The following is a 23,677-nucleotide window of genomic DNA, read 5'->3' as shown; positions in this document are numbered from 1 at the left end:
GGGCGGGGGGGAAAAAAAAGGAGACATATGTAATACTTTTTGTAATACTGTAAGCAATAAAGTAAAAAAATAAAATAAAAAATAAATAAATAAATTGAGATAGGTCCTAAAAAAATAAATAAATAAATCTTTATTGTTCAGATTAAAAAAAAAAGAAGAAGAAAATAATTCATTCCTTAAGCTGAGTGGGTGGAGGGAGGGGAGTGGTCCTATCTTATAATGCAAACTGCTTCATAGGCAGGTATCATCTGGCCCTCTTCCCATAATCCTGTGGGAATTGCCACAAATGCTGGTACACTCCTTACTGCTATAGCTATGAGTAATAATCTTTTTTGTCTCTGACATGGGAGCCTCATGTCTTTTGCCAGTATCCAGGCAACTATGAGGCTCACTTGCTAGGTTGTGAAAAGAGTAAAATATCAGATACCGCATAATTTTTGCCATGTTCTCTGCATTTAATCACAAAACAAACCTATCAAGAAGGGACTATAATTACACACATTTTATACAGATGAGGATATCACTACACTAATGTGTACTAGTCTTCCATATGTTTATGTTCAAAGCAACGTCCACTACATCGTATTATAGCCTTTGTTTTGTGAAGCTGCATACATCATGATAGGAGCATAATAAGAATAATGTGAGCATAAGAATAAATATGCAAACACCTCAAGCTTATCTAATATCAGTAGGTCAGATGTCTTCAAGTTTAGAAAATAATGTGGATTATAACCTAGAAATATGCAAAATGATGAGGCAAAGTAAAATCAACAGAAAGAAAGAAAGAAGGAAGGAAGGAAGGAAGGAAGGAAGGAAGGAATGAAAGAAAGAAAGAAAGAAAGAAAGAAAGAAAGAAAGAAAGAAAGAAAGAAAGAAAGAAAGAAAGAAAGAAAGAAAGAAAGAAAGAAAGAAAGTCAACATGTCTTGGCCTCTGATATTAACATTTCATGAAATTAAAGCTTATTTTTTCATAAATATGTTTCTACCATAGATGTATTAAAAATGGTTGCAGATATTTCAAAGCATATTGAAATAAAACTCACATAAACCAAGAGTTTTCATTCTACTCAGAGGATCACATACTTTTTATCATTTAATCCTTAAAACAGAATTTTGTGCTTTATTATATTCAGATTATAAGTGATAAAAGGAGATTGAATTCTTAAGTGGGGATAAAAAAAAATGGAGCCTAAGCATGCTGAGTCCACACCCTATGATATATCTTGAGAAGTGTTATATAAATTAGTGCTTCTCAGTGGAACTCTAGTGCTTTGAACAAGAACAGCTGTTTCCTGAAAGGGGAATAATGGAGGGAAAGAGATCCTTGGTTAGCATCTCATACCCTTTTGAGACAGCATGGAGTGACCGGCAGAATATTATGCTAAGGGAAATAAGGCAGTCAGGGAAAGACAAGTATCACATGATCTCACTCATACATGGAATCTAATGAACAAAATAAACTGGTGAACAAAATAGATCCAGAAACATGGAACAGACTAAAAAATCTGAGAGGAAAGGTGGGGGTGGGTGGGTGGGGAGAGATTAACTGGGGAAATTATATGCATGTATGCACAGCCAATGGACAAAGACAATAGTGTGGTAAAGGCTTGGGGATGGAAGTGCATATGGGATGGAGGGGGTCAACAAAGGGGATATCTGTAATACTTTCAACAATCAAGATACATTTAAAAAATACAATAGATATGTTTAATAAAGCAAAGGTAACCCTCACCAGAGGATTAGATAGAGATTTTTGCAATACCACAGTCCGTATGTAACCATTTTTCTCTTACTTTCCAATATCCAATGAATAAGGATTCCATGTACCAGTAACTTAAGAAACAATGATATTAAATTTAGAATGATATAAAATTTTCCAGTAAAAACACATCTTATCATCTAAGCAATTAAACAGATTGTTACCCATATAATGAGTTACAAGTATGAAATACACACTAGCTAGTGTGGCTTGGTGGTTGAGCATCAACCTATGAACCACGAGGTCACAATTCTATTCCAGTCAAGGCACACTGCCAGGATTGTGGGCTCAACCCAACTCCCAGTGGGGGCTTGCATGAGGCAGCGAGACCAATGATTCCCTCTCATCATTGATGTTTCTATCTCTCTCTCTCTCCCCCTCCCTTCTCTTCTGAAATCAATTTTTTAAAGTATGAAATGTATCCTGCAATTATTTAAAAGTGAAATTATTTTATCTTTGACATAATGGGTAAAATTCCAAGTTAACTAATTCATCAGAGTAGCACAAATGTACATCTACTTTGTCTCATATTAAGTCACTAAATATAATACTACTTACAGTCACAAATCCTTGCTATAGAAAATGTATATCCTTCATACTTCAAAAAATTCAAATAACTTACAAAATACTTAAATACGATTACATTAAATGTTACCTTAAGAACTTTGATTAAAAGGCAGAAATATTTATTTAAAAAGCAACTAAATATATTTTCTTTAATATAGTCAAATTTTATGTTGAAAGTGCTTGGGGACACAAAACAAAAAGGGAAAACTCGTAAACCATTTAATTTTTTATTGGCAGGTAAAATAGGAACTTGTGACAAAAAAAAAATGTAATTTCCACATGACCATTTCAAGAACTGCTGTATCATACAGACTAACCACTGCAAGTGAAGTTATTTTGTAAAGCAAAATAAATGATGCCATCAAACACCTATTGGTTAATAATACTTGACATTTTTTGAAACATGGCATTCAATTGTTTCAGGAGAAAGCTTTTGAAATTTTTAGAAAACATTTTGGAAACAATTTTAGCTCTGTTAAAAGTCTAGAATAAATATATTCTATGTTGATTGAAGGAAGATCACTATTGAGCAGTGCAGGTAAGAAACAATTGAATTATTTAAAGAAAAGCCAACAAACAATATTCATTTGATATTACACACAGTATTAAATTATTATTTATTCAGAGAAAAAATCCAGTTATTCTGGGTTTTCCCCAAATCACCAAACCTATTATGCCTTCATTTATTTTAGATAGCACTGCCTCCTGGTGTGAAGTAAGCTTCACAATTAATCACCCTGAAAACAAAATATGGGGATTGGCAAAAGTAGTTTTACAATTGTGTGTCTGAGAAACAGAATTAAAGTTATTGTCATAATCAGAACCTGCCTGTCTTTCCAAACGAACAACCTTAATTCTACCTTTGCCCATCCCTGTAAGTGACCCATTGGAGATGATTTAATGGTATGCTTTGGAAAACTAGAGAATATATACAAAATGCAGGGAGAACAATGATGTGTTTGGCATAATGTAAATTGAGCCCTTCTCGGCACAAGTGAAAAACACATTCAGATTCTTTGTGAAACCTCTTCAGGTGAGTGAGAATAGCATCACTAGGCAGAGGAGGATGCTTGTCTTCCTGTTTGCTGCAGCATAAAGACATGCATCAGGATCATCTAAAATCGTGCCAAGTTTTAAAATAAAAATTTAAATAATGGATAATAAATATTACCTTAATTCTCAGAGAAAAGTTATTACTTTCAATGAAATCCATACTACTTAAAAGTTACTGAATAAGGCATTCGGAGACATCATTTAGATTATGCCCAGTGAATATAATTCTATTAATTTACTCTTACTTTATGGAGTTATACTTGATAACATAAATTGTTATATATATACATATAATAACAATTAATATATATTAATTTCTATTGATTTCAAAGAGGAAGGGAAGGGGAGAGAGAGATAGAAACATCAGTGATGAGAGGGAATCATTGATCAGCTGCCTCCTGCATGCCCCCTACTGGGGCTGGAGCCCACAACCCTGGCATGTGCTCTTGACTGGAATTGAACCTGGGACCCTCAGTCTGCAGGCCAACATTCTATCCACTGAGCCAAACCAGCTAGGGTATAAATTGTTATATTTTTGAAAGTCTGCCAAAGTATCAATTACTATCCAAGTAATATTATATTTAGTGACTTTCAAAATTTGAAAATATGAATTTTTTAAAAACTCACATTACCACAAAAATTCACAAAACATCACTTGCATGAGGAAATGTTACCATATTTTAACAGTAAAAGACCATAAATGGAACAGATGTCAGCTAATAAAATCAGAAAAGTCTGACAATGTCTTCATAATAATTGAGAATTATATTTCTAATTAATTAGTTACTCAACAATGAATTTATATTCCTATTGTTAAGTTAGGTGTATAGTAAAATGGATTGAAGTATTTGAGATACTCATATTCTAATTAAAGACTTTCCAGTTAGTCATATGTTATTAAGTTGTACATATACTATATTGGCCCTTTTTTTTTTCTTCAAGGTAATCAATAATAACTCATAGAATACATTTTGCCCTCATTTAATTTACAAAGTATGTTTTTAATAAAATAAATAGAGTAAAAAATAGAATTGTTCTGATATAATGCAATTGTTAAGGTAAAAACTCTAAATTATTGCTCTCACGTTCTTTTACAACATTTAATTGTTTTTTAAGAATAATTTTCACAAATCTGCCATAAGTACACTTATCTTGGGTTTATTTAGAATTATTGTTTACCAAAGCAAACAAATAAATAAAACTATCAATCCTTTTGTTGACATTTTCTAAAGGTGAATTTTCTTTTTTTAAAGTACTTGGACTTCCTAAGGATTCTAACTATGGAATGCGATAGACAACCCCGCATTTTTCACAAATCCTGCAAACAATTGTTTGCTGCCGGAAGCCGGTCCATCCTTGCTGCTTGACATAGTTGCTGCAGGATAGAAACATCTGCACAGCATATGTTTCAAGGGACCTGGCGTATATAGCATACTGTTCTTAATATGTTTGCTCCCCTTAGCGCTATGTGTTTTAACCAAGGTCACCTACGCCTCTTACCCTTGTGCCAAGAGGGACCCTCTTCTTACAATCCAATTGCCCATAGCTGTTGCCTGAGCTCTCTGTTCATGCTGAGGTTGAAGCCTCATGGTGGCTGGTACCATGGATCTGTCTCTGGCCCAATGGCGTAAGCTGGGCCCTCTCTAGAGAAGAAACCTGAGTTCCCTATGATCAATGCCAGAGCCCCGCCAGCAGGCGAGGGAATCCAAAGGCAGTTTCTGGGCATGGAGGCCAGAGGGACATAGGCTATCAAGGAGACAAAACTGAACCTCACATCACCCTACTTGGCCCAGAGATGGCTGGTAGTCAACGACGGGTAAGACTCCACAGGGTGGGGCAACCTAAGACAGGCACAGTTGGGGGCCAGTAGGAGAAAACTTGGGGTGCAACAAAGGTGGGGCACAGACCCCCCTCCCCAATGGTGCAGGGGCTTGAACACTCGCCCCTTCTGAGGAAGGTCTCCTGTCCCCATGGCTGCTTCCTGCTTCCCATGCCCAGCTCAGATCGGGACCCAGGTAAAGACAGAGACTGGCTGACAGCAGCTGCCCTCTCACTGCAACAGGACTTGTTTCCCATTTCTACCTGGGACCACAGGGAAAGGGGAAGCTGAAGGAAAGGGCTGTGTCAGGATGCTGCCTTCTTCCCTTTCTTCTCCCTCTTTTTTCTAAACACTTCCATGCCTTGTAGTTCTTTTGCTTTCTCTTCTTTTTCTACTACCCTCCATTTTCCATATCAGCTGGATCCAGAGGGCACAGCTTACTCCTCCTCGGACATTGACACCACCATCAACCACGGCCCTGATGGACCCTTTGATGCAGCCCTTCAACTTGCTGACGCTTTGGGAAGCCTGTCGCCAGTGACGCCGCCCGCTAGCCAGACCAACAAAGACAATCAAACCAACAACTTGAGGACAGCTGAAATCCCTTGACTGAAGAGGCTGGCAACCTTCTACAGGAATGGGGCTCCTTCTGCGCTCCATCCACTATGTTTATAGCTATGCTCACTATCATTGCTTGCCACTCTTCTTCCGAGACTTAAATGGCCCAATCTGAGAGGTGGCCACTGATTTGCATGCGTGATCATTTAAAAAATAAAAAAGGGGGAATTTGCCGGAAGCCGGTCCATCCTTGCTGCTTGACACAGTCGCTGCAGGATAGAAACATCTGCACAGCATATGTTTCAAGGGACCTGGCGTATATAGCATACTGTTCTTAATATGTTTGCTCCCCTTAGCGCTATGTGTTTTAACCAAGGTCACCTCTCCAAGAAAGGTTGTTTCCCCAGGTAGGGATTTTTCCCTGAAGTTAGGGAGGGGATGAAACTCCTTAACTTAGTGCCAGGCGGGTAGTTAATCACTTTAACTACAAACAATCATGCTTAAGCTACATAATCTTTACTCCCTGGAATGGAGATAAGAAACGCCCTAACCTTTGTAATAGAAATTGACAGGGATTAAAATCAACTGGTATAAATACGGATGTAACAAGACAATAAACAGCAGAACTTCGCTGGAGATCCAGACCAGAACTTGGCTGGAGATCCTGGCTAGAGATCCTGGCTAGGCTGCTGATCAACTGAACGCTGTCTCCGTGTCCTTCCTTCTTCGCCGACTCCGTCTACGCCTTTGGGAACCCCTGAACCTGCTGGGGTTGGACCCCGGCAGTTTGCCTCAGCAATAGTTTTCTAAATTGAAATGCCAAGGAACTTAACATTCATAATGTATAACATTGTAATCTGTTAAAAATATAGTAACTCAATTTCATATAACAGTAAGAATTTCCATTTCAGGTATTACTTATTGTACCAGCTATATTTTATTTCTTAAACATAAAGACATGGAAACAATTAGACAAAGAGTCTAATAGAGGGCTCATATATATGACTTACCATCTTTTAGCTTTACATAATACTTTCATTTGTTAATGTAATATGTCCAATGGCTTTTAGAAATAAGAATTTGACAGTCCATTCCTATCCACTCACTATTCCCAACTAGCTACCTGACCTAATTTTTAGAGACTTACCCAAAATATAGCTAGGAATGAAAGAGGAATGTGCTTTATTTTTATTATTTTTGAATGGGAAGAGTGAAGAATGTCCACTTGAAAGAGAGAAGGGAAAAATTGTGTGATGAATGCAGCTGGGTCTTTCAACTGAATGCAAAGTTAAGTAACTTTTTTTTTCAACTGAGCAAGGGGAAAGCTGATATTTTAGGAGCTTGCTACAGCATAACCATATGCAAACTCTCCACGATGATATTATCCTTCTGATTGTAGTAAATATTTTAAACTATTTTGGAAAATTAAAAACTCAACTAAGGTGACAGAATTTTAAGCCATTTTCTTAAAATGTTATTATTTCATCACTGAGAACTGTAGAATGATTATCTTAAATATACATGAATAAAGAAATCACAAATTAAAATAGTCCCCTGAATAATATTGGGAGAGATTGATTTTTGGGGATCCTTATATTAGAACTATTCTTCAAAGGAAATTAATTCCTAGTAATACTTATAAAATTTCCAATCAATATTAAAAGCATAATGTATCCTATTTTAACATAGCCATAGTGTCACTGAAGAACATTGTGAAATATGACTTCCTAAATAGTTGATCCTTTTTCAAAACTGTAGGACTGTCTTCACTTCTCTGCTATTATCTTCAATGAACTTCATGGAAGGATATCAAAATACTGTAAACCTCAAAATTATGTACTAAATATATTAGGCTTTAACTCATCTAAAAATAGGCAATTGAAGCACAAAAATCAATTGAGAAACCAATAGCATATTAACTATTGAATAAAAATTCATTTTATCAGGTAAATTTCATGTAAATGTAATCTTGGAATATATAAAATATGAATTTCAATGGTATTTCAAAATAATTTTAGAATAAGAACTTGTGTGAATGTCAAATAATTAAAGATACAATTGAAAGTTTCAAAATATTTCAATAAACATCTCTAATGCATGGAGAAAAGAGGGTTCTATTTTCATTAGAGTGCTTTGGTGTTAATGTAATTCTAAGTTATGAGTATTATGAGGTTGCGATTGTTGTCATATCAGAAAAAAAGCATAGAACCCAGGAAATTAGAAGATTAAAGACTTCCTCTGTAGGCATACCTGGTAATGTAATAAACAAGATCTGCCAAATGAGATTTCCAATTTGTCAGAAAGGCCTGAAATTCCCTAACTGATAATTGGTTACGAACATCACATGAAGACATAGCTTACATTTCAAAAATTAGTTATCAAGAAAGGTACAATATTTGATTTTCAGAATTTTTGTCATCTACCAATGGGTAAACTATAGATTCAATGGCTTAAATGTCTCTTAATATTGATATTCAAAAACATTTTAATGGGTTATCCATAATTTCCCGTAAGATAACATTCCAGATGATTCCTATAAACTGTCAAAACTGTAGAGTTCTTTTAAGTAGAGCTAAGCAACAAGTCCTGATGTGGCCATGCATCTCTGACTTAGAATACAGTACTCTAGAAGCCATAGTGTGACAGTTCAAAACCATGTGTCAGCCAGTAACAGTAAAAGCAGTGACAAGCATCATCTTAAAAATTGTGTTACATTATAAAAGAAAACATGTTCCTAGACAGCAGTTGGAAAATAATTTCCACTACTTAGGATGGTATGATTTATGTACCCCAAGGCAATAAAGCATCAAGAAGAAAGCTACACTAAACCTGTTTCAATATAACAGAATTATAAATGTGATTTAAGATTCACCTAAAACACTAGGATGTTTCATGAGAAGGAAGATGTGCGCTCAGTATGCTTACAATGCTTATAGAATTTAAATGCACACCATCCAGCACATCTTGGAACAGAAATTCCCTTTTGCAACACAAAAGCATAAAACTTTGAGTTAATATGAGTGTTTCGGGGATAAATAAGTGTAATAATTTCACATATAAAATAACAAACCTAGCTATAGTTTGCTGAAAAACAACACAAACAGTCAGGTAAGATTACTATCTTCCTAGAATCATTTATTAGCTCAATGGCCAAACTTCAAAACTTAACAATGTCTTTCTGGTGAAACATGTCTCCCTATGTCTGACTAGAGTTGACTATGCCACACTAAAAACTATCACTGATTTTAATTTAGACATAAGTATTTTCTTGCTTTTTAATCCTATATATTAAAAGCCTAATATGCTAAGTGTTTAGTCATCCTTTCAACCAATCAAAGTGTAATATGCTAATGATATGCTAAGGCTGCTCAATTGCTCGCTATGACGTGCACTGACCAGCAGGGGGCAGACACTCCGACCGTTAGGCTAGCTTGCTGCTGGGGTCCTGCCAATTGGGACTGAGCGAGATGGGTTGGACACGCCCTGGAGCCCTCCCATGGTCCCTCCCCGGCTGGCCAACCTCCCGCGTCCCTCCCCAGCCACAATCGTGCACCAGTGGGGTCCCTTGGCCTGGCCTGTGCTCTCTCACAATCCAGAACCCCTCAGGGGATGTCGGAGAGCTGGTATCTGCCCGATACCACAGGCCAGGCTGAGGGACCCCACTGGTGCACGAATAGAAAATAAAAAGAGACAGCAGTGACTAAATAATTGGTTGTCCATGAAATATATTCGAAAAAGTTCATCTGCTAAATCATGGATGTGACAGAACACCAACTCTTATGGACAATGCTCGATGGAGGAATTCCATGAGAACAAATGAGGGAACGCAGAAAATTGTGTTAAAGTTTCCCCAAACGGTTTACAATGGTTTTAAAACCACATTGAAGATGAATTCCGTTTCCCAATTTTAACTAAATTTCCAAAGAATCATCAAATCTTTTATAGTTCTTCTCCTATGCTTACATAAATTTATGAGACTATAATCTTAAAACAATTATTCCTTACCTTTGATTCTTGAACTTTCTTGACTTTTTTCCTGCTGGAATTAAAACAGAAGTAGATCAAAATCTGTATATATGTGTTCAACAGCCTGCTATAAAGCATTAATATAATTAAAGACTTGTCTAAATGTTTTGTTGTACATATACCCAGGAGTGATTGTAATACAATTCTCACCTTAACAAATACTTATGCCAAATCTTTTATTAGAGTAGTAATCATTCTTAGTGGACATAAATTTCTCTAAGAACCCAATACATTATATGAATATAAATGTATAAATAAATGAATAAATGGTTAATGAATAAAAAATAGCTTGTCATGCCTCTCAATGCCTTAGGCTATTCCATTTAATTCAAACATTATGAATGATGTGTTCAGAATTTGCCTTCAACATCTCTACATTAATCATAAGTTGTTGGTGAGGGGAAGAGTTTAAGAGCAAACAGTGGAGACTTCACTAAAAAACACAAAGGACATTTCAACTGTCTTTCCTTCAATTTAACTTAGACTTGGTCCCTATCTCACTCTCTGACGCTAAAGTTGACAACAAATTCCATTACTTATTCAAGGGCTGCTTCAGTCAGACCTGTCTTTCAATTTGACATACTCCTTATTAGTTACCAGGCAACTCCAAAAGAATTAGCTTGTGTTCAGTTTTTAAGTAGAAATTGTGCACTCTATGACTTCTCAATTAATATTCATGCACAGTTTACTCTGTCCAAAAGTTTCAGGGTTGCCAACTAAAAATAACCTTGAATATATTTCTAATAAAAAGTGACAATTGCATATATGTATACACACACATACACACACTGAACTGCAAAACTGTATTAATTCCAAGAAATTTTGACAAAAATGTACATACTTAAGAAAAAATACAAATAATTTATGTTGCTATAAACATTAATGCCAGAGTCAAATTTTCAGAAAGTGCATATTGACAAACGTACATTTATTGGGCCAGCTAACCCAATGTCTGATTCTATTAGACTTTAACACTTGTGTTCTAAGTCTCTTATCCTAACTCTTCCAGCTTTTGTGTTTGAATGCTAGTCTGTCCTTTGTTAATTAACTGAGTTTCCAGTTATATTTATTTTTTAATTTAGAGTATCTGTTGTTTATTTAAATTAAAATTTAAATATAAATTACTTGTTTTAAATATAGATTATTCTTTCATAATTATAGGCTTACATTTTTCAAAGCAGGTATTTATTAATGAAAATACTCTGTCACTCCTCTTTTACTATTCATTTATTTATTTAGTCATTTATTCTTTCAACAAATATGTATAAAGGACTTTTATGTGCCAGACACTGCTCCAGATGACAGGATATAAAGGATGAACAAAACAATTTTCAACAATAAAAAAACTCATACAAGTGAAGAAGAAAAAAAAAAGGATGAACGAAACAAAAAAAAAATGTCATTATTAAACATATTGGACAATGATAATAAGTATTATTTATTTATTTTATTTTTAAATTAAATGTATTGTGGTAGCATTGGTTAATAAGATTATATAGGTTTCAATAGCCTTAACACATTATTATATTTTATTTGCTCCTTAAAATCCAATTCTCTACTAATACATTTGTATATGCTTAAAATTACCAATGAAAATACCTTTAAATATCCTACAAACTAGAAATGTTTAAGAAGAATGTACTTAAAGAACATAAATTAGCTATTAATTTATTGGACTGGGAAGACTAGGAATGGACTTGTAAAGTAAGAAGAAAAAAAGTATAAACTATTCCACTTACTGCCAAACTTGTATTAGAACTCTTTTAGTGGAGACTCATATACATAATTTAGGATTTTGAAAGTAATATCTTTTTTCATTTGCTTCTATGACTATATTGCATTATTTACTTGGCAATATACATTTTCCACAATTTTAGTTTACAAACTGTTTTAACTGTTAATTTAAAAATAAAGAAATATTAAGGAGAAAATTGTGATTATTTAATTATGTGAGAATTCTTAAGTGATCAGAGATTTGTTACCTTTACCACATGATATATTTGGGGAAATATATATATATACACACATATATATATTATATATAAAAAAGCCTAATATGCAAAGTGTCCCCTCTGGAGTTCGACCAACTGGGAGTTCAATTGCTCACTATGATGTGCACTGACCACCAGAGGGCGGCGTAGAATGAAGGAAGGCCCCCGCCAGCAGCCGCTAAGGACCCTACCTGTGCATGAATTTCATGCACTGGTCCTCTAGTTTATCCTATATAATAAAAGAGTAATATGCATTTGACCCTAATGGCAGAACAACCAGAACAACCGCTGGACCAGTCACTATGAGGCACACTGACCACCTTTTGGTCCCTTTCCCTGGCCAGCAGGGTCAGATAGCCTGATGGCCACCCATTACGGGGCTGGGGCCAGCAAACAGGAGGGAGGGAACAGCTGACCTCTCAGTCCCTTCCCCCAGCCATCAAGCACCGATCTCCCAATGGCGAACAGGGAACTGGGGGTGGATGGCGGTGGGGGGTGGGGCTGGCTGCAGGCAGCTGGGGAAGATGGCCCTGATTGCAGGCCAGGCTTAGGGACTTTACCCACGCATGAATTTTGTGCGCCGGGCCTCTAGTGTGTGTGTGTGTGTGTGTGTGTGTGTGTGTGTGTGTGTGTGTGTGTGTATGCCTAAATGACCGGCTGGCTGACCAGCCAGAAACTAAGATGTGCACTGACCACCAGGGGGAAGACATTCAATGCAGAGCTGCCAAGCTGCAGACACTTGGCAGCTTTGGTCCTCAGTGACACACCCGGAACCACAGAGGAGGGAGCCCGATTCCGGGGTGCATCACCTGAGAACCATCCTCTCACAATTTGGGACATTGTGAAGGATGTCAGAGAGCCATTTTCAGCCCAATCCCTGCAGGCCAGGCCAAGGGACCCCACCTGTGCATGAATCACTGCACCAGACCTCTAGTCTATAATAATAAAAGCGTAATAAGCTAATTGACTGGATGTCCTTCCAGATGTCCTTATGGACGACCTTCCAGACAAAGCCGGGGCTGTGAGGGAAGCTAGGTTCCCGGGTGCCTGCCAGCAGCCAGAGGGAAGCTCAGGTCCCAGTTGCCAGAGGGAAGCCGGTGCCGGCAGCCAGGGGAAGGAAGGCCTACTCTTGCACGCATTTCGTGTATCAGGCCTCTAGTATTCTTATATTCTTATAATAAGAAACCTTATTTCTAGTTTGTAATAGCAGAAGGCCAAACTATCTCTTGGTATAACTCAGTTTTAATATTCCTTTAATTTTATTTTCTTTATTGATAGAGTGATCTTATCTTAAAATAAGAACTATATTTTGGCCAGGTATCAAAGCTAAATAATAGCAAACCATTCGTGTTTTACTTTGTAGTACACCATTTTTTGGAGGAATCCCAAAGTGCCATATTAATTATATAAATAGACTTCAGGAAATTTAGATCAATGGTAGAAATTAGCAAACAGATTCTTGCAGATTGTATAATAAAGATTAACAAAGACAATCTGCCATAACTGTGGATATAAGAAAACGCATAAAGTGTATGATAAGATCACTAAAATATTTTAAAAAGAACAGCATAATAAATGGAATTTAGGTAAACCAGCATAAAATTAAGTCAAGTTGAGGCACACAGTAGTTTTTAAATGATGTGGTAACTAGACAAACTAAAGTCTAGCCAAATAAAATAAATGACTTTAAATTGGCAGAATGTTATCACTCTGCAAGATATTATTAAGGAATTTTTAAACCTTAGTAATTGAATTTAATGGAATGGCACTTAATAGAATCTGATGATGGGTATAACATAATAATAACTATCTTATGATCAAATATTAAACTAGCTATCAGGCCAGAATATTGTCAAACATAGTTTACCTCATTTATTCTTTTTCACTAAGAAGCACATGCTCTCTAGGAAGAGATGCAACCATCTGAATGCTAAGTGCATCATCTCCACCAACACAGCACTGCGTTATAAACATTAGGCCATCAGCGAATTGTCCTCCCATTCTATATGATAAAGCTTAAATCACTCTAAAGAAAAGGCATCAACCCCAAACAGATGCTCCCCACTAATACCCTTGTTTTAAATTCATACACAATGAATATATATATATATATATATATATATATATATATATATATATATATAAATTTTGGTGGCAAATATGCATAAAGGTAAAGGTTACTAATTTTAGAAGTCTGCCTAGTTTAAATTAGTTCTCAGAACTCTTTCCTTCTCTTTATTGTTTGCTAGACAAATACCACCCAACAAAAATTACAACGTACTAATTTGCAGTAGAATAGTCATGTTCAGTATATATACATAAAATTTCCATGTGCTAGGTGATGAAACTATTAAAGTTTTATATTTATTAGAAATATTAAGTAATATGGATTATAAATTCATAAAAGTTGGGAATAAGAGACTATTTTAGTAGAACCACTCCACTGCAAGATACTTCTATGCCATTCTGATGCACGAATTCCCATGAATATATGAGCTCCTTTCCTCAGGCCCTACACACACACACACACACACACACACAGGCAAACACTTTTAAAAAAAAACATACTTTTCTGTGCCTATCATGAAATGCCTGGAAAATAAGAGATAGTGGCAATCATAATGCAGAATATCTAGTCTCCTAAATCTTGGGTATATACTAGTAGATATATTTTCAGAAAATTGGAATTGTGAATTTGGTCTACTCAATTTAACCACAATCTTCTTAATGTTTATTTAACACAATTTCCCTTGTAATTTAAACCATGTTCTTGATTCATTATCACTTCCACAACAAGCCTCAACTATGATCATTCTATCTAAAATAGCACCCTTGTTACTATTTGATTTCCTTGTTTTATTCATTCTTAGCATAATTACTACTTCCAACAATAATATATATTTATTTGTACATGGTATGCTCCCTTTACTGGAATGTATGTTCCAGAACTACAGACTCTGCAGTCCTAACTGTATCTGGAAGAGCATTTTCAAGAGAGTAGGCACTATTCCTAACCAAATCTCTGAACTCTAGAATTTAACAACCTGATGGAGGGACAGGCACACACATGAAATATTTGAAATCAAATGTGACATTCAATAATAAAATTATACATACAATCTAGAGAGCATAGTCAAGGAAAAAAAAATACATTTTTCCTTAACTGAGGCAGGGAAAGGGAAGCTTTGAGAATGTGGATAACTGGAAAACACACAGAGAGTTGAGAATGTAAGGATAACTAATTGATCTCTATAGCAAAGGGAAGGAGGGGATTCTATGCGAAATATACAGCATGAGCAACATTACCAATGCATGAGCGTGCATACAACAAAACAGCAAACAGTGTGAGTGGTAGTGCAGAGTTGGGATAGTAAAGATAGGATGGTAAAGAGACATACACTAGACTTTTATTTATTTATTTATTTATTTATTTATTTATTTATTTTTTAAATATATTTTATTGATTTTTTTACAGAGAGAAAGGGAGAGAGATAGTTAGAAACATCAATGAGAGAGAAACATCGATCAGCTGCCTCCTGCACACCTCCCACCGGGGATGTGCCCGCAACCCAGGTACATGCCCTTGACCGGAATCGAACCTGGGACCTTTCAGTCCGCAGGCCGACGCTCTATCCACTGAGCCAAACCGGTTTCGGCATACACTAGACTTTTATGAAGGAATCTCAAACTAGAACTAAATTTACTCATCAAATAACTTCTATATTCAATAATATCTATATTTTCTTACATAAATATTATATATTTTTTAATTTTTTTATTTAAATTCTTTATCTTTTAAAGTATTAGATATGTCTCCTCCCTCCCCCCAACCTCTCCCTGACTGCTCCTACCCCCCAGCACATACCCTCACTTCCTACCCCCCTACTGTCTGTGTCCAATGATTATGCTTGTATGCATGCTTGGTTGATCTCTTACCTCCTCCACTCCCCAACCCTCCCCTGCCTTCCGTATGAGGTTTGATGGTCTGTTCCATGATTCTATGTCTTAGGATCTATTTTTGTTAATCAGGTTACATTGTTCATTATATTCCACAAATGAGTGGGATCATGTGTTATCCTTCTCTGACTGGCTTATTTCGCTTAGCATAATGCTTTCCAGGTCCATCCATGCTGTTGCAAATGGTAAGAGTTCTTTTTGTTTTATAGCAGCATAGTATTCCATTGTGTAGATGTACCACAGTTTACTAATCCACTCATCTGCTGATGGGCACTTAGGCTGTTTCCAAATCTTAGCTGTTGTGAATTGTGCTGCTATGAACATAGGGGTGCATATGTCCCTTCTGAATGGTGTTTCTGATTTCATGGGATATATTCCTAGAAGTGGGATTACTGGGTCAAATGGGAGTTCCATTTTTAATTCTCTGAGGAAACTACAAACTGTTTTCCACAGTGGCTACACCAGTCTGCATTCCCACCAGCAGTGCACGAGAGTTCCTTTTTCTCCACATCCTCTCTAGCATTTGTCATTTGTTGATTTGTTGATGATAGCCATTCTGACAGGTGTGAGATGGTACTTTATTTTCATTTTGATTTGCATCTCTTGGATGACTAGCGACTTTGAGCATTCTTTATAATTTTAAGTATTATTTTTTTAAGTTTTATTATGTAAATTTATTTGTATTTACATTTAAAATAAAAATCAGTGATTATTATGGGTAATGTATAATTACATTCATCATTTAAATATAGTCTTAAGCATCAAATAGATTTTTTTTTTTTTTTAACCAGGAGTGTGAGAGTTCAAGTAAATTGATAAAACATATGCAAAAACAATCACTATGTAGTGTGTCAAATACAATCAAGAAGCATTTGTCTAAAGTGTCACAAAGGACGATTTTGGTTGATGGAATCATGAAAGTCATAAACAAACTGGATCTTAAAAGGTGAACAGCATTTAATTAGCTAAACAAATTAAAAACATCCAGGGCAGAAAAAATAACTTGTAGAAACAAGGAGTTAGGTACTGAGATATCTTAGATAGAAAATAATACAGAGTCATTAGCATAGCATATAATTAAAATAATCAACGGGAAATCAAAAACCCCATACCTGGTGCCCATGAGGAGACAGAAAGAAGCTAGGCAGACAGGGGCCGGAGACAGTAGAATCCAGTAACCCAACTGAGCGGAATTACTAGGACAACACGATTGGGCGGGGAAGGAAGGGTGTGTGTGGGAGACAAACTTTAAAATGTCTGAATACTGCTAGGCATCATGCAGATAACCAATCACAAGGCAGTAAGGCGTGTAAACCAATCCCAAGGATGTTGCTAAGGCAAAATTATTTGAAAAGATCAATTAGGAGCTAGTAAGGCTGTCTCCAATGCCTCAATTAAAAGGCCTGCCCTAACCCGTTTGGCTCAGTGGGTAGAGTGTTGGCCTGCAGACTCAAAGGTCCCAGGTTCGATGCTGGTCAGGGTCATGTACCTTGGTTGCAGGCACATCCCCAGTAGGGGGTGTGCAGGAAGCAGCTGATTGATATGTCTCTCTCATCGATGTTTCTAACTCTCTATCCCTCTCTCTTCCTCTCTGCAAAAAATCAATAAAATATATTTTTTTTAAAAAGGCCTGTGCTTCCTTTAGCTCTCTTTCTCTTCTCCCTTGAACTCAGTGGGTTCCTGATGATTGTTCCTGTGTGGGGGGGGAGCACTTCCCTGCACCCACATGGCTTATGGTCATGTGGGCCTCTGCACATGGACTATTAGACTTTATTTTCTTCCTTTTTTTAAAATATCTTGGAGGACTCAGGCCCCATCTCTTGGCTCTCATTCTTTTGTTGTTGTTTTTTAATATATTTTTATTGACTTCAGAGAGGAAGGGAGGGGGAAAAGGAAGTGAGAGATGGAAACATCAATGATGAGAGCGATAGGCTGCCTTCTGCACTCCCCACACCAGGGGTTGAGCCTGCAACCAAGGCATGTGCCCTGACTGGGAACTGAATCTTGACTTTCTGGTACATAGGTCTATGCTCAACCACTGCCACACGGGCCTGGAAGACTATTAGACTTTAATTAGCTTGGATAATAAACTACTCTTGACTGTAACATGGAAAGGAAACTCTGGACACTGGCTGCTCCTGGAACCCCAGCTGCACCTTTTCTAGGACTGGCTTCTCCCAATAAACTTTGGTTCCATTAATAGCTTTTGTCAGCAACTTCATTCTTTGATTTCAAGAGACAAGAACTCAGACTCAAACACCCACATTTTGGTTTCACACACATATATGAGCCCTCCTTTCCATAACAAAGTACAAATTATTTATTTGTTTGCAATGCATACAGATTTGAAGATTTAAAATAATGCTAGGAAAAAAGAAATGTTTGTGTTTTTTACCTAATATATAATCTTAAGATAAAAAAATGAAAATTCTATAGGCCTTTCTTATAGCATTATTGTTTTATAATATTAGACTTTATTAGAGTTGAAATACGAGAAAATCCTAAAATAAATGTTGATAAGCTACTTTTTTGAAACTATGCATTTGAAAAGGAAAGAAAATTCAATAAAATAAATGAAAATAATTTTTGGCGATTTTATTTATGCATTTCTATATTTTAAAGAATATATTTGGAAATATTTAAAAGAAATACTTAATTTTTGAAATATTATTTATGATTTTCTCTTAAAAAGGGGAGATTGCATTTTTAAAATTGATAATAGACATTGTAATTAGCTTTCATATACTTTATCCATTTATCTTATTTTTATGTAAATAAATTTGAAATATGGCCCTGGCCAGTGTTGCTCAGTTAGTTAGAGGGTCATCCCATGTACCAAAAGATGGCGGGTTTGATTCCTGGTCAGGACACATACCCAGGTTACAGGTTTGATTACTGGTCAGTGCGAGTATAGGAGGCAACCAATAAATGTCTCTCTCTCAGTCTCTCTCTCTCTCTCTCTCTCTCTCTCTCTCTCTCTCTCTCACCCCCTCCCCCTTTGACTCTAAAATTTAAAAAATATTTTGAGATATGATTGGAAGGTATTTATATTCTATTATCATGTTACTACTTTAATAAGGTGTTGATGTACAAATTACTCACTTCTTGAATACAGGTTTGCTTGGAATATACATGGCCAACACTGTACTAGAAGACAGGAATTAACTATGGATAACATGAATTTCTATCTCAGAATTCCAAATTCTAACTAGAGAAACTGATAGCTACTAATTACAAAATAATAATAAAGAATTTATAGTATGATGAAGAAACAAGAATGAGAAGAGTGTCTATGCTAAGTGTGGGACAAAGGAAGAATTCACAGTGTTCCTTGAACTAAAAATTAAAGGATGGTCTCTCTCTCTCTCTCTCTCTCTCTCTCTCTCTCTCTCTCTCTTCTCTTCTCTTTTCTTTTCTTTTTTGCTCAGAGAGAGAGAGAATGGACATGGACAGCAGTGTGGCAATTGTAGAGGTTAGGCCGCAGCCGTGGGCAAACTACGGCCTGTGGGCCGGATCCAGCCCCTTTGAAATGAATAAAACTAAAAAAAAAAAAAAAAAAAAAAGACCGTACCCTTTTATGTAATGATGTTTACTTTGAATTTATATTAGTTCACACAAACAATCCATCCATGCTTTTGTTCCGGTCCTCCGGTCCAGTTTAAGAACCCATTGTGGCCCTCGAGTCAAAAAGTTTGCCCACCCCTGGGTTAGGGGGTAGTTGGAGGGGATAAATGGTGACGGATAAAATAAAATAATTAAAGGACGGCAAAATAATTTGCTGTGGAAAGGGTATTAGATTGTGCAAAGTTACAGAATTACAAAAATTTTAATCCTTTAGGAGAAACTGTGAATAGTTAAGTATTCAACTGTATACTTCTTTAGACATGAGGATTATATAAAAATATATTCAAGAAAGTTTTCTTACTTTTCCAGTAGAAAAGTTATGCCCCCTTTCATATTATAGCTGAAGCTATTTGTGAAAGAGCCATATACATTAAATAAACATCCCGATTATTATAATAGTTTTTATAGTGTGTTTTTGGAGTGTGGAAATAATGATTTTCCCAATACAAATCACTAATGAAATAAATTGGAAAAATATAAATATAAGTCACAAATTAATGATTTTGACATGGGAATTAGTGAAGTAGTATGATTTAAATTGCAGGTTTTTAAATGAAAATTCATTTCATGTTTATCCCTCAAAAATTTAGATTTGAAATTCATTAAGTCTGTAAGTAGGCCAAAAGTAAAAGGAACCTAATGGTATCTCAGGTATAGTATGCTTTTTCTAGTATAAAAATTTTACAGAGGCTACCAATACATAACATTATTGAGAATATACTTTGTATTAAAAAAACACACTATTTTCTGCATTTAGAAAATATGAAGACTTATAGCCAGGTATCCAAAATACACCTAAATTACTGAAAGATATTCTAGGTTCAGGCAATCAGAGGTTTAAGGGGAGAAATAAGTACAACAGAGGTCAACAGCATGGAGTCTAAGCATAAACACACTCAGTGCCTTTCCCAGTAGACAGAGAGATTCATTACTGGGGTTTATAACAAGATGATTGAGGCTTGGGGGATAAAAATAAAAGAGGGAGAAGAAATTAGGAAAGGGGAAGGAGGAGAAGCAGGAGAAGGGAAAGAAGAAGGAGGAAGAAAGAAAGATTAAAACACATAACAGTCTTATTAGTTGGCAAGCAAATTTGAAGTTCTTTACACATATTATCTTATTCGAGGTGACCACTAGTCATGTCTAGCTTTCCCTGAGTACATCCTCAACTTGCAGGTTCATGGAGGTCTCTAGGATGATAACCATTGAAGCACTGTTTGTGGTAAAAGGTACTGGTAAAAATTGAAGTGGTCATTCTTAGGAGAATAGATTTATATGTTGGGATTCAACAATGGAAGCTCTAATAAAATGACATGCAGAGATCTTTAAAACAAAGTACTAGTGAAAAATTAATCAATTAGATCAAAAGCAATAATACTATTTATTTAAATCTAAACACAAAAAACATAAAATACATTTCATAGGAACATATCCAAATGAAAATTAGTCATAAAAAAATAAAATGGTTGACCCTAAGGGAAAGAGTTAAGTAGAGAATGAGAATAAAAAACAGAATAGTGAAATAAATGGAATGGTAGATAGACAATTGGTAAGCAGGTAAATAACTAGACAGACAGATGCATACATACATAGATAAATATACATATAAATATACACATAAATAAAAATAAAATATACATATATAAATATACATATAAATAAAAATAAATAGATAATTCATTTCACCAGATGATGATAACAGGTTCTTAAAAATGTATCTTAAATAACTGCCTTGTATAAAATTCAAACAAAAGATATATACACTTACATACCTATATATAATTTTTTTAAAATAACATTTGTGACAAATGGAGGCAGTAAGGGAAAATGTCATTTCTAGCCTGAGCTCCAGTTGAGGGGAAAGGCACAGGGAGGAGTAAAAGTACTTTTGCAGTTGTCAGTATGGAAAACAATACAATAATTAATAAGTAATAATATAAGAGTAAGCTCTGTTTCGTGTACTCACAACTGTAAATCTATTTTTGCCACACCCTGTATTTCCCTTAGTATTTGTCACCAAGGGCATGTTCTCGTGAGGATTTGGAATACAAATTTATACTACTGATATGAGCACAAAATCTCAAGAAATAAACTTAAACTATTTCCACTTTGGTAGTGCTTTAAGACCCTTCATTGCTCAGAAAGTTTCATCTCCACAAATATACCCTCAACTCATGCCTCACAAGGTTCCCAAAGAAATAAACAAAACACATCTAAATCCAAACTTATGAAGTACACACAAATGTCAAAGGAAGCAAAAAGTGAATAATTATGCGGACCCAAATTTCAAATATTGGCATTACTGGATTTAGAATAAAAATTTAAGAGATTAAAAATATGTAAGGAGATACAGAGAATTATGAGTACATTAGTAAGGTTTGGGACCTTTTCAAGTACAATGACTAGGACAGTTCAAAACAATGTAACCAGTTAGCAACCGAACAGCAGTAAGCTGAATAAAGTTAGAGAACTGGAAGACAAATCTGAATGGGTCCACCAGAGAAACTGGAATCAATCAATGCAATTGCTTTTCACCAGATGATCAGAAATGTTTGAGAACATCACTAACACATCAGCTACGCTTGGATATGCAGAAATCCATAAGATAGCAAACCTACTTTTGATAATGTGCCCTAGGATAATTGATGCGTTATGGGCACTTTGAAAAATGTGTAAGAATGCTCCTACCAGAACTATTCACACTAACAAAAATTGGGGAAAATCTATCCTTCATATGATGAATGTGGCAATTTATAAGTGGATCATTAATTATAGAGAAAATAAAGTGAAGCTATTGGAAACACTATAAATAAATAAAATATGTGCCCTAGCTGGTTTGGTTTTGTGGATAAAGCATTGGTCTGTGGACTGAAGGGTCCTGGGTTCTATTCCAGTCAAGGGCATGTACCTTGATTGCAGGTTTGATCCCCAGCCTGGTCGGGGCTCCTGTGGGAGGCAACCAATCAATGTGTTTCTCTCACGCGGATGTTTCTCCGTCTTTCCTCCTCCCCTCTACTCTCTCTAAAAAAATCAACGGAAAAATATTCTCCGGTGAGCATTAACACAAAAAAGTATCTAACAAATACATTCTATTTTATAACATGAAAAAATCACTATTTATTGTTCATCAACATAGCCATATATACTATACTTATAATGACATACTTATCACAAAATTCAAGCAAATATTTACTTTTATTTATCTTCATTGTTTAAAGTATTACAGATGTCCCATTTTCCCCCATTGACACCCTCCTCCGCAGCTTTCCCTCTCCCCAGACCTTCACTGCACTAATGTCTGTGTCCATTTATGTTTGAAGAGGTGGTCAGGAAAAGAATATTGGGGAGAGATACAGAAGGGCTTGAAAAATATTTTTAACATCTTTTTTTCTTACTCTGGTGTTAGATCTGTAGAGGTGTATTAAATTATCTCTGTATGCTGTTTATCAGAAATATTTTCTAATAAATTAAAGGAAAAAGAAATTTATTTAAATGCCAAATTCCAACAAACTACTAAAAAGACTTATTTAAAACATCTGCTATTAATTTCATTAGCATAGAGAAAATATGTTGGTAAGTGAAGACATTTGATACTGTGTGTCTGCAAAGGCATATGATTTCAACTGCTGCTTAATATAAAAAGACGTGTGCAGCAGGTTGTAAATAGGTCCTGAGGGATGAAACAACCCAGCTGGAGTGTGTGGCCCACCTGCCCAGTTAGCACTATGGCTGAAGCTGCTGACAAGCAGTTTCTATTTTTATCTAATCTTTAAGTTTCAGGAACCTCATTTCACTAAATCACAGCTTTCCAGTAGGATTGTAAAAGCTTTCCCTCTGCTTATTCATTTTTAATCTAGATTTCCCTGAAGAGCTGTCTGTACTTCTAGATGGCTACTATCCTGATAAACTCTTCACATCCTCTGCCATTACGTCAGTGGGAAAATAAACCAAAACCACACACACAACAAACAACTCCCCAGCTAAACTTTAACAAAAAAGAATGAAGAAATAATTTACTGGTTTTCATTATATTAAAACTTAAATTGTAAAAAGATTTAAGAATTAATAATTTTCTATTGTTTTAATATTGTTGCTTTATGCATAAATCTTTTTACAACTACTTGGTCAAGTTTGCTTAAAAAGGCAATAAAATGCACCCATGAGTTTGTTAAACATTTCTACAATTGCTCTTTAAACGTTAGCTTTATTTCTCTTTATAGTCAATGTATTTTTATATTTAAAAGATAAAGTGCTGTGGTGTTGGCAATGGCAAGATAATAGTATAAATAGTATAACAAGTGCACTCTGTAACAGTGTGACATA

General features: G+C 35.5%; 1 protein-coding gene across 1 annotated transcript in view; it reads right to left on the bottom strand.

Annotated features, from left to right (window-relative positions):
- The window catches only part of FSTL5 (follistatin like 5), a 602,839-nt gene that overhangs the window by 484,771 nt on the left and 94,391 nt on the right, over positions 1-23,677 (bottom strand). The window contains exon 3 of the mRNA XM_036315585.1: positions 9,765-9,798. Coding sequence (XP_036171478.1) covers positions 9,765-9,798 — 34 coding nt within the window. The remainder of the gene's footprint in view (positions 1-9,764; positions 9,799-23,677) is intronic.

Source organism: Myotis myotis, unplaced genomic scaffold (genome assembly GCF_014108235.1).
Source record: "Myotis myotis isolate mMyoMyo1 unplaced genomic scaffold, mMyoMyo1.p scaffold_m19_p_6, whole genome shotgun sequence".
Taxonomy (NCBI): domain Eukaryota; kingdom Metazoa; phylum Chordata; class Mammalia; order Chiroptera; family Vespertilionidae; genus Myotis; species Myotis myotis.
The sequence above is the reverse complement of the archived record's forward strand: the minus strand, read 5'-3'. Positions and strand labels throughout refer to the sequence as shown.